General features: G+C 37.4%; 1 protein-coding gene across 7 annotated transcripts in view; it reads right to left on the reverse strand.

Moving 5' to 3' along the window:
- The window catches only part of LOC100339238 (uncharacterized), a 212,952-nt gene extending 200,598 nt beyond the window's left edge, over window positions 1-12,354 (reverse strand). For all 7 annotated transcript variants that reach the window (XR_016220165.1, XR_016220164.1, XR_016220166.1 and 4 more), the window contains exons 1-2: window positions 12,123-12,354; window positions 7,067-7,160 (exon numbers count right to left, since the gene is read on the reverse strand). Coding sequence is in view for 2 of the 7 variants with exons in the window: in XM_089312751.1 (XP_089168877.1) it covers window positions 7,067-7,123 (57 nt within the window). In the remaining 5 variants the exon portion in view is untranslated. The remainder of the gene's footprint in view (window positions 1-7,066; window positions 7,161-12,122) is intronic.
- Window positions 12,355-12,930: the final 576 nt, after the last annotated feature.

A 12,930-nucleotide genomic window follows, 5' to 3' on the forward strand; every position in this document is an offset into this window, starting at 1 on the left:
GGGTAAATGAACTATCCCTATTTGCAGATGACATGATTCTCTATATGTGAAGGACCCAAAACACTCCACAAAGAGACTATTGGAATTCATAGAAAGTTTGGTAAAGTAGCATGATATAAATCAATACACAAAAATAAACAGCCTTTATGTACAGAGACAATGTTATGGCTGAGAATGAAATTCTAAGGTCAATCCCATTCACAATACCTATAAAAAAAATCAAATACCTTGGAATAAGTTTAACCAAGGATGTCAAAGATCTCTACGATGAGAATTACAAAACACTAAAAAAAAAAAGATACAAAAAATGGAAAAATCTTCCATGTTCATGGATTGGAAGAATATTATCAAAATGTCAATACTTCTGAAAGCAATTAATAGATTCAATGTGATATCAAAATACCAAGGACATTCTTCTCAGAAATAGAAAGTCTAAACACATCCATAACCAAGACAGAAATTGAATCAATAGTAAAACACCCTCCTAACAAAGAGAAGCCCAGGATTGGATACAGAAAAAGTGATGCTGAAATTCATCTGGAAACACATAAGACACCAAATTGCTAAGTAAATCTTATACAATAAAAACAAAGCAGGAGGCATCACAATATCAGATTTCAAGACATACTACAGGGCAGTTATAATCAAAACAGCCTGAAAAACGGTACAAAAAACAAATGGATATACCAATGGAACAGAATAGAAACACCAGAACACACCAGAAATCAATCCAAACATCTACAACCAACTTATATTTTACCAAGGAGCTAAAACCAGTCCCTGGAGCAAAGACAGGGTCTTCAGCAAATAGTGCTGGGAAAACTGGATATCCACATGCAGAAGTCTGAAGCAGGACTCCTCATTATACCTTCCATAAAAATCCACTCAAAAATGGATTAGAAACCTTAATCTATGACCAGATACCATCAAATTATTAGACAGCATTGGGGAAACCCTGCAAGACACTGGCACAGGAAAGAATTCCTGGAAAACACCCAGAAGCACAAGTAATCAAAGCCAAAATTCACAGATGGATTACATACAATATAATATTCTGAGTACACAGGGGTACATAATCCAGGTGATAAAGGTTGTTTAATTGAGATTAGGGGAAGTATTACTTTTTCTTTAGGTAGACAGCAGGTATAATCAATGGGAATTCACAGTGACCAGTGAAGAGATAAAAAAACAAGAATTGTGGAGCTAGAATGCCTGAATTAAAATCTTGACACTACAACCATATAGCAACAAATTCAATGAACGAAGAAATGGACAAATTGTTAGACACATACACCCTCACCAGACTGACTAATCAATAGCATATCTAAATAAACTACTAACAAGTAGCTGGAGTGAATAAGTAATAAAAATCTTCCATCAAAGAAAAGTCCATGACCATCTGGCTTCACTACTGAATTCTATCAAGCATTTAAAGAATTAACACTAATCCTTTTTAATTTATTTTTGAAAAATTGAACAGGGAAATCTTCCAAATTCATTTAACACTAATCCTTCTTAATTTATTTTTGAAAAATTGAACAAGGAAATCTTCCAAATTCATTCTATGAGGCCAGCAGTACCTTGATATCAAAAACTAGACAAGGACACAACAACAAAATTCAATATACCAATATCTTTCATGAATATGGATGCAAAAATCCTCAACAAAATACTAGGAAATTGGGTCCAATGGTACATTAAAAAGATCATTCACCATGACCAAGTGAGATTTATCTTAGGTATGAAAGGATAGTCCAACAAATTCAAATCAAGAAATGTGATACACTGTCATCTATGGAATGAAAGATAAAAATCGTAATATTCGATAGATGAATAAGAGCATTTAATAAAGTACAACTCTGCATGATAAAAAAAAAAACTTGACCAAATTAAATGTAGACGAATATACCTCAACATAATAAATGCCACATGTAACAATGTAACAGTTAGCATATTGAATGGGGTGAAATTGAAGGCTTTCTAAGATCTGAAATAAGACAGGGGTACACACTTCTGCTACTTTTATTCAACAGACTTCTGCAATTCTTAGAGCAATTAGGCAAGAGAAAGAAATAAAAGGCATTCAAATTGGAAAGGAAGAACTCAAGTTGTCACCATTCTCGGGTGATATGACCTTATATTTAAAAAATCTTAAGGGGCCAGCACTGTGGCTCAGTGGGTTAAAGCCCTTGCCTGAAGTTCTGGCATTCCACATGGGCACCAGATCTAGTCCTGGCTGCTCCGCTTCAAGTCCAGCTCTCTGCTATAGCCTGGGAAGGCAGTAGAGGATGACCCAAGTGCTTGGGCCCTGCAACCACATAGGAGCCCTGGAGGAGGCTCCTGGCTTTGGATCAGCGCAGTTCCAGCCATTTTGGCTATCTGGGGAGTGAACCAGCAGACAGAAGACTCTGTCTTTACATCTCTCTGTAACTCTGTCTTTCAAATAAAATATTTTTTAAAAATTAATAAAAATAAAAAATCTTGAAAAACCTTGAAAATTTTCACCAAAAAGCTATTAGAACTAATCAACAAATTGAGCAAAGTTGCAGGATATAATGTCAATGTATAATAACAAGTAGCATTGCTATATGCCAATAGTGAATCATATGAAAAAGAAATCAAGAAAGTAACCTCATTTCCCATAGCTACAATAAAAACATAGCTACAATAAAAACATTAAACACCTGAGAATATATATAACAAAAGAGTTGAAATATCTCTATAATGAAAATTATAGGTCACTGATGAAAAACTTTGAAGAGGACCCAAAGAAATGGAAACACATCCTATGTTCATGGATAATAAAAATTTTTTAAAAATTCTTTTAAATACAAAGAACACAATTTGGGCTAGCACTGTGGCATACCATGTAAAGCCACAGGCTGCAGTGCTGGCATCCCATATAGGTACTGGTTCGAGGTCTGGCTCGACTTCCAATCCAGCACTCTGCTGTGGCCTAGGAAAACACTAGAAGATGGATCAACTCCTTGGGCCCCTGCACCCACATGGAAGACCCAGAAGCTCCTGGCTTCTGGCTTCAGATTTGCACAGATTCAGCCATTGAGGCCAATTGGGGAGTGAACCAGCTTATGGAAGAACTCTCTCCCTCCCCTTCTCCCCCTCCCCTTCTCTCTCTGTGTAATTCTGACTTTCAAATAAATAAAACCTTAAAAAAAAAAAGAACACAATTCATCATAGGTACAATTCTAAGATAACAATATTTCACTATCAACCGTCAGGACAAGAGCTGATCAAGTCACTGTTTCTCATAGTGTCCATTTCATTTCAACAAGTTTCCCCTTTGGTGCTCAGTTAGTTGTCACCGATCAGGGAAAAGATATGATATTTGTCCCTTTGGGACTGGCTTATTTCACTCAGCATGATGTTTTCCAAATTCCTCCATCTTGTTGCAAATGACAGGGTTTCGATACACTTTATCCATTTTAGTATTTTTTTTTGTTCTAGTACCACTGGTTGAACTCGGTAATTAACACACAATATTCTTAGGTGTTTAAATTTTAACTGAAAGGTGATCCCTGTTAGGAATTTGGAAAACATTATGCTGAGTGAAATAAGCCAGTCCCAAAGGGACAAATACCACTTGTTCTCCCTGATAGGTGACAACCAACTGAGCACCAAAAAGGAAACCTGTTGAAGTGAAATGGACACTATGAGAAATGGTGACTTGATCAGCCCTCACCCTGACTGTTGATGAGCAACTTGATATGTTATCCCTCTTAGTATTTTTTTGTTTGTTTGTTCTACTTAATACTTTTGGTTGAATACTGTAATCAATACACAATTATTCTTAAGTGCTGAAACTTAACTGAAAAGTGATCACTGTTAAATATAAGAGTGGGAATAAAAGAGGGAAGAGATGTGCAATTCGGGACATGCTCAAGCTGACTTACCTCAAACGGTAGAGTTAGAAACATACCAGGGGATTCGAATTCAATCCCATCAAGGTGGCATGTACCAATGCCATCTCACTAGTCCCAGTGATCAATTTCTGTTCACAATTGATCATAATGATAGGACTAAGAACCAAAGGGATCACATAAACAAGACTAGTGTCTGCAAATACTAGCTGATAGAATAAAAAAGAGAGAGAATGATACAACATGGCAAGTGAGATACACAGCAGACCCATAGAATGGCAGATGTCCTAAACAGCACTCTGGCCTCAGAATCAGCCCTTAAGGCATGCGGATCTGGCTGAAATGCCCATGAGAGTATTTCAGGCATGGAAAGCCATGAAACTCTGGGGAAAAAAAGAAAAAACCTAAATGAAAGTTCTCCACGAGTGAGATCCCAGTGGAAAGAACGGGTCATCAAAGAAGGAGGTACCTTTCTCTGAAGGGAGGAGAGAACTTCCACTTTGACCATGGCCTTGTCTAAAAATGATCATAGTCAGTGAACTCAGGGGGCTTCCATAGCCTTGGCAGCTCATGACAAGAGCCTAGGGTGATTACTGATGCCATAAACAAGAGTGTCAATTTGTTAAGTCAACAACAGGAGTCATTGTGCACTTACTCCTCATGTAGGATCTTTGTCCTTAGTGTGCTGTACATTGAGATTTAATGCTATAACTAGTACTCAAACAGTATTTTTCACTTTATGTTTCTGCGTGGGAGCAAACTGTTGAAATCTTTACTTAATGTATGCTAAACTGATCTTCTGTATATAAAGAGAATCGAAAATGAATCTTGATGTGAATGGAAGGGGAGAGGGAGTGGATAAGGGGAGGGTTGCGGGTGGGAGGGATGTTATGGGGGGCAAGCCATTGTAATCCATAAGGTGTACTTTGGAAATTTATATTCATTAAATAAAAGTTTAAAAATAAAAAAAATCTTGTACCAAAAAAAAAATTTTCACTATCATTAAATGTTCATACTTCCCAAAGTGACTTCCATATTCAATACAATCCCTGCCAAATTTACAAAGACATTTTTCACAGAACTAGAGAAATACCACTAAAATTTCTGTGTAATCACAAATAACTACCAAATTATTCGAGTAAAAGAGGCATTATAAGATGCATTATACTACCTAGCTTTAAAATATATCACAAAGCTATAGTAACTAAAACAATATAGTATTGCTATATAAGAAAATTAACAATATATATCCAATGGAACAGGATAGAGACCTTAGGATAAACTCACATCTACAGTTAAGTAATCTTTGATGAAGTTCCTAAGAATATGCGTTGGAAAAAATTAGTCTTTTTAATATATGGTGCTGGGAAAATTGTATATAAATATATAGAAGAATGAAATCATACCCCATCTCTCTCATTATTCACAAAAATCAGCTCAAAATGGATTTAAGTTAAAATATAAAACCTCAAACTTTGAGACCATTGAAAAAAACACAATTAAATACTCCAGGATATTGCAATTTGAAGAGATTTCTGCATCAGATCCCAAAAGCACAGGAAATAAAGGCAAAAACATGCAAATTGGATTTTATCAAACTAAAAAGCTTCTGTACAGCGAAGGAAAGAATCAAAAATGTAACAGACACCTTCAGAGAAATCATTTTCAAGCTATATGTTATGGCAGGTTAACATCCAGACCATATGAAGAGCTCAAACAACTCAATAGCAAAAAAAAAAAAAAAAAGTAAGCAATCTAATTTTAAAAATGGGCAATGATCTAAACATATTTCTCAAAGGAAGACATACAAATGGCCAATGATTACATGAAAAAAATACTCAACACCACTAACAATTAGGCAATGCAAATCAAAACCCCAATGAGATACCACCTCCCTCTAGTAAAATGGCTCTCAAAAAGAAAAGGTAACAAGTATTGGTGAGGAGGTTTAGAAAAAAACTTTTGCACACTGTGGATAGGAACGTAATTAGTATAGCCATCGTGGAAAACAGTATGAAGGATCCTTAAAAGCTAAAACTAGAATTGCATAGGATTTAGCATCCATCTATCTATTCATCCATCCATCCATCCATCCATGCATCCATGTGAAATGAACCCATCTGTTAGAGACATCTGTACTCCATTTATTGCAGTACTATTCAAAATAACCAGGAAATGGAAACAACCTAACACCCATCTTGATGAACACATCAAGAAAATGTGCTAATATATACAACATTATTCATTGATAAAAAATGAAAGATTGTCATTTACAACAACATGAATAAAACTGGTGCCCATTATATTAAGTGAAATAAGCCAAGCATAGAAATACAAATATCACTCATTTGTGAATTCCCTAAAATAGATGATCTCATAGAAGTTAAAAATATAATTGTGGTTACCAGAGGTTGGGGAGAGAAGTGGGGAAAGAAGAGTTGGGAAAAGCTGATTTACAAGTACTAGGTTAAAGGTAGATATGAATAATTAGTTCGTGGGCTCTATTGACAGTAGGGTGAAGGTAAATAATTTACTGCATATGTCTCTTTGGGGATATTTTCAAAATGAAGTAATGTTAAATTGTAAACATAGTTACCCTAATTGGATATTACATAATATATACGTGTAATTAAATACCACAGTGTACCCATAAATATATATAATTTTATAGTTTTATTAAAAAAACAAAATCCTGATGCTGTGATTTATTAGCCATATGACCTGAGACATTCAGTTTTAGGAGGATCACAGCTGCACCTGCTTCATAAGGCAGTTGTCAGCTATGTGTGCAAGTGTGGGTGTGTAAAATGCCATTCATGAAGTATGAAATAATGCTTGACAGTATTTCACATTATCTCTTGGCAAATATCAAGTCTAAAGAAATCATATATTTCGAGAAAATAAGGAAAGAAAATATTTGCCTGGGGGTAAAGGAAGATTGGTCATAAGGAAGAAGCACCATCCTTATAACTCAGAAGAGTAGAACTCAGAATGCAATTTCCTAGAGGAACCAGAATAAGTGTCCAGAAAACCTCTGTTAGAGGGCATGCTGCTGGCTAGGAGCAGCTACTACTAAGAAGCTATTGTACCTAGTCAGGAAGGGCAGAGTAGCAGCTGCGTTGAATGGACTATTATAAATACTGTAGAAATAAAAATAAGAGTACATCTCTGGTGAATTTCAGTAATACCTTGGTGTAAGGATCCAGTTTGATATAATTGCAGTTTGTCTTAGTAGAAGTTGCCATCTCACCATTCACATCATCCTGCCAGTCATCTAAGACCCTATGAGATAAAGAGAGTCATTAAGCCAATATACTGTCCTTACCCAGTATCTGGAGTGTCTTTTTTAGTTGACAGAGTTAGACAGTAAGAGAGGAGAGACCGAGAAAGATCTTCCTTCTGTTGGTTCACCACCCAAATGGCCGCTATGGCTGGAGCTACGCTGGTCCGCAGCCAGGAGCCAGATACTTCTTCCTGGTCTCTCATATGGGTGCCGGGGCCCAAGCACCCGGGCCATCCTCCACTGCCCTCCCATGCCACAGCAGAGAGCTGGACTGGAAGAGGAGCCGGTACTAGAGCCTGGTACCCATATGGGATGCCAGCGCCGCAGGTGGAGGATTAACCAAGTGAGCCATGGCGCCAGCCCTGGAGTGTTTTTTAGAAATCTAAATGTTTCTTGAGAAAGCCTAGGTGTAGTCTACATGGTCATGGGCCACTTTTTCCTATCAAACCCTTTTTCTCCTCTGTCATTCTGTAGAGAGCCTTCTATCTTATGGCTGCCCAAAGACTATGCTTTTGTCCATAAATCCCTAATAAATTCTGCTTTGAAATCCTTAATTTGTATTCCTCTTTGGTCTCAAGGTGCCTCCCAACTTTGGCAGTAAGTTCTCATGTGCCAGGTTTTCTTCAAAAATACTTGTGGCAAGTGGGGAGAAGGCAGACTAGGGAATTTAGAGATCATAGACCATTATTTATCAGAGATCAAGGGTAGAAATATATGGATACAGATACCTATCTAATACTGTTTGCATCTAGGCTGGTAAGTTCTGAAAATATTTGTGGGTTTCAAAAATTAAAGTACATTTAGTCTGTACTTTTATTTGATGACTACTTACCTCTATGTTTTACTTCATTTAATTATCACCTTTTGAGGTATCAATACATACATTCATACAGTTGTGAAAATGAGAAACTCTGACCTCAAAGATTGTGACCAATGTTTTCTGAAAAGGAAAACAAAGATATATACTGTTCTAGGATCTTGTCCTGCTTACACCAAAGGAAGACATTGATCCCTTCTTCTGTGGAAAATAAGCTAGTCTTTGGCTACAGAATTAGATGGAGAATGTACCTCCTAAATCCCAAGGCTGTGTCATAAAAAAACAGTGTGGCTTTTTTCTAGCTCTATATTAACACTTGTCCTTAGAATGCAGCCACCATGTCATTGTAACCCTAATCATATGAAAAGGCCATGGACAGATGTTTAAGTCACTAGCCCTAATTATAATTTTAGTCAATAGTCACAGTCAACTGACAGACATGTCCATGTGAAAATGTTTTGAGGACTGCCATTGTGGTATAGTGGACTAAGATGTCCCCTGAGGCACCAGCATCCCATGTGGGCGCTGGTTTGTGTCCCGGCTGCTCCATTTCTGAATCAGATCCCTGCTAATGGTCTGGGAAAGCAGTGGAAGATAGCCTAGGTGCTTAGCCCCTGCACCCACATGGGAGACCCAGATTAAGCTCCTTGTTCCTGGCTTCAGCTTTACCCAGCCCTGGCTTTTGCAGCCATCTGAGGAGAAAATCAGCAGATGGAAGATCTCTGTCTCTGTGACCTGGCCTTCAAAGAAATCTTTAAGAAATATTCAGATGATTCTAGCCTCTAGTCTTCAAGCTGCCTCCTTTTACACCAGGTATAAATAACTCTGCAGGGTTCAGTCCAAATTGTAGCATATGAACAAAATAAATGCTTACAACATTAAATTTAGGCATAGCTTCCTATGCAGCATAGACATTTTGAACATAGATTTAGCTTTTGTATGCAAAAACTTGACTATCGACTTGTAGTAGAAAACATATTGATCTTGGGATATAGGTCGATATAAAGTTCAGTAATCCTTTTGTATCATTCTTCTGGAATTTAGTAGGTTTATCATTTATTGATACTTAGAATACATATAATATGAGAGCGTTTCAAATGGTTTGTGGAAAGCTGAATCAACAGTTTATTTTAGGGCAAAGAATTGAAATCTATGCATATGTCAAAATATTCATGGAATATTCATATCTTAAAAACTATGCATGATTTCAAAAATTTTTGGACCAGCAAAAACTTCTTTTAATACTACTTTGCCACTAGCTTTTTAAAGTACTCTCATAATTATCATAATTATTTTTAGGTGTTTTTGTTTTATTTATTCAACTATGTTAGTTCTTTGAGGGAAGGAACTGTTGCTTTTCTGTCAAACAACACTTGTCTGGATTGTTGACTGAAATACATGGCTGACTTTGTTTTTCTTTTTAACACTATTTTCATTTTACTTGAAAAGCAGAGGCGAAGATCTTCCACCTACGGGTACATTCCCCAAGTACCTGCAATAACTAGGTTGGGCCAGGATAAAACCAGGAGTCCAGAAGCCAATCTGGGTCTCCCACGTGGTTTGCAGTGAGCCAAGTATTTGAGTCATAACTTGCTGCATTCTAGGACATGTATGAGCGGGAAGTTACATAAGAAGCAGAGCTGGGACTCAAAGCAGGTATTCTCGTAATGGATTATAGGCATCCCAAGCTGTGTCAACTGATAAGATACACACAAGAGTTTGGCTTAGGTATTGTTGTAGTATCTGAGGTTCATTTACTCAAATACCCACAATGGTAGGGAGGGACATATTTAGGTGCAGTCCACAAGCCAGTCCTCCCATATGGGTGACAAGAACTCAATTGAGCCATCACTGCTGTCTTCTGAAGTCTGCACTGGTGGGAATCCAGAGTAAGGAACAAGAGCCAGAAATTGAACCCAGGCACTCAGATGTGGGACACAAGCATCTTACCTGCTAGACCAAATGCCTACCCTATTATCTTACTTCCTCCCACCCCCAAAGCATACATGTAGTGTACTGTTATACCATCTAGATTATTTATTTGGCTTCTGTCTCACTACAGTATAACAAATTTCTTGAGTGCAGAGGTCTGTTTTGTTTACTGATGCAATCCTATCAAGCAGAATAGGAGCTGGCAAATAGTAGGCCCTCAGCATAGGATCAGAAAGCTACTCTCTTTGCATCAAAATGAAGTAACGCTTGTTGAATATTATGGTTAGTGGTGCATTAAGCCTGTGATTATGAACTGTATTGAAGTTATGTTTTGGCAAAAAATAAAGGAAAAAAAAAAGGAATAAGGAGGGGACTTGAGGGAGGGACTCAGAGAGGGAGGTAAGCATGGCTGTCTTAGAATTGTACCAAGGAAATACATGAAATCTGTTCCTTATAGTAATAAAATTTCTAAATGAAGTAATAACAGTCTCAATATTAAGAAAATGACTGAATGATCTTGAATTACAAAATAGGATCTTTCACTCAAAACACTAATAAACTGGCTGATAGGAATTTAATATTCATGTGTGATTTGGAAACATGATCTTGTTATTCTATAATGTGAGAATTAAATTTTTTTATAAAATTGTGTTGGTCCAAGAAATGCTTTTCTCTACATAACACAGAGATTAAGGACTAAAAAGAGTAGTGAAGACTTACTTGCATAATAGAGGCAACCCCAAAAACCATGTGGATGATACCATTTTTATTTTAGGTAAAAACATTGTTAGTATTTATATTTCAAACGTTTCTTTTTCTTTCCATCCATTTTTCACCAGAGCTCCTACCCTTGAGAGTATGATCTTTGTTTATAAAGCTAATCACAGAGGCACAGTGGGTTAATCCTCTTCCTGCAGCACCAGCATTCCATATGGTCACCGATTTGAGTCCCAGCTGCTCCTATTCCAATCCAGCTCTCTACTTTCACCTGGGAAAGCAATGGAGGATGACCCAAGTGCTAGGGCCCCTGCACCCATTTGGGAAACCTCAAAGAAGCTCTTGGCTCCTGGCTTCAGCTCCAGCCATTGTGGCCATTTGGTGAGTGAACCATTGGATAGAAGATCTTTCTCTCTGTCCTCTCACTGTCTGTAACTCTACCTCTCAAATAAATAAATAAAAATCTTTAAAAAAAAAAAACTAGAGAAGCCATAGATGGTCACAGTGTAGGAGAGTTGGAAAACAGTGGTTGGGACAGGTATGAAGAGGAAGAAGGGGGAAACCAGCATGGGTCATAGAGGGAGGGGCTAGAGAAACATGAAGTGATTAGCACCTAAGCAGAAATGTTATTCATGAGAATTCTCACTGTTAGGATGGCACAAGAGCATTTAAGAATGTAAACACATTAATGTTAAATTCAAAATTGTGTTTGGGAAAAGCATACCACCTCCCATGTCCGAATTCTTAATTAAAATATTTTACTATTTGTGTAGGTCACCCTGAAAATGGGATGACAATTGGCATAACGGAAGAGAATCCTCAAACTCAATTGATTTACAACCCAGAACTTGACACCAGGAGAAGAATGCAGTTCTCCTCACTTTCAAGAAATCCCTGGAGAGAAGAAGGGAAGTTGTTTTGGGCAGTGCACATGTGATTGAGTAATTGCACTTGAATCTAAGAAGATGGCCTCAGAGATTCCTTGATTTCCTTCTCCTATTTCTGTATGCTCCATGATTTCCAAACCTTACTATTCTATTCATCTTCCATGAAATTCTGGACAGAAGTTCTCAAATTTATTATTTTTTGTACCTAGGCCAATAATGGGGCAATTTTCTATAGAATCTCAATTAACTAGGTCCCAGTTAATTGGCATTGATTTATTTTGATTTTATTTAAAAGGAGGAAGAAGACACACAAAAATTAAAGCTATAAAAACAGGTATTTGGTTAGAAAAGAATTTTCCTACTATATTCTAAGAGAGAGGGAGGGAGACTTCTATCTGTTGGTTCACTCCCCAAGCGGCTGCAATGGCCAAGACTTATTTGAAGCCCAGAGCTTCCTCCAGGTCTCCTGTGTGGGTGTTGGGGTCCCAAGGACTTGGATGATCCTCCTCTGATTTGAGGAAAGCTTTTTTAGAAAAATGATTTAAAAGCCAGTATGAGGGGTACTATGCCACCACCCCACCCATATAAATGCCCAGAGTCAAACTTACCTCACAGGAGTTAAAAAGAAAATTCCTTAAATCAGGTAAGTTGAGTAGAGTCTACTTGAGCAAAGAAAAACAAAATGCTTTTGGTGAAACAGTCAGCTCCCAAAATCAGAGTAACAACTGCCAGACCAGTGCAGTCTGAGAATTCCAGCAACACTCAGACAGTATAGACAGAAAAATGGAAGCAGCCACAGCAAACACCTTAATCAACCAGCCAATCGGTTACAGCTCAACTATTTATAGCCTGACCGGTTAATTAACTGCAAGACGTTCTGCAACCAAACTCAGCCACTGTGATTAAATTCACATTGGCTCCATCTGATGGGCCCAGTGCTTGTGCCCAGACCAAATCCAAGGCTTACTACAAAATATTATTTAGTACAAGTAAGCTGCCTCTCTACTAGGTTATGCTGATGTATAACATGGGCACAATTTCATGCCACATCTATCTTCATCACTGACTGTTGGAGTGAAGTGGACAAAACTTGCCTTCTTTAATCCACTTGTTTTATATCCTGGAAAATCTTATTTGGTCAGCAGCCTTTTCAACATTACATTGCTTTCATATCACATATTTGGTAGATCTGATTGAATCAGGGTTATAGTACTATCATTAATCTTTTACTAAACAATGAAAATCAGGAAGATTACACAGCGACAGCTTTAAATAGAGCATAAAATGCAACCAAAGTAACAGAAAGTGAATTAGTATGGCTATAACGTGATTTTTAAAGGTCTGTAGTCTGGTGTTAGGGCCCAATTTTCTGGCTGGTTCAAAATAAGATCTTAAATGATGTGCCTGAGGTCAGGT

This window comes from Oryctolagus cuniculus, chromosome 14, assembly GCF_051225735.1.
Source record: "Oryctolagus cuniculus isolate XC-2025 breed Fujian yellow rabbit chromosome 14, ASM5122573v1, whole genome shotgun sequence".
Taxonomy (NCBI): domain Eukaryota; kingdom Metazoa; phylum Chordata; class Mammalia; order Lagomorpha; family Leporidae; genus Oryctolagus; species Oryctolagus cuniculus.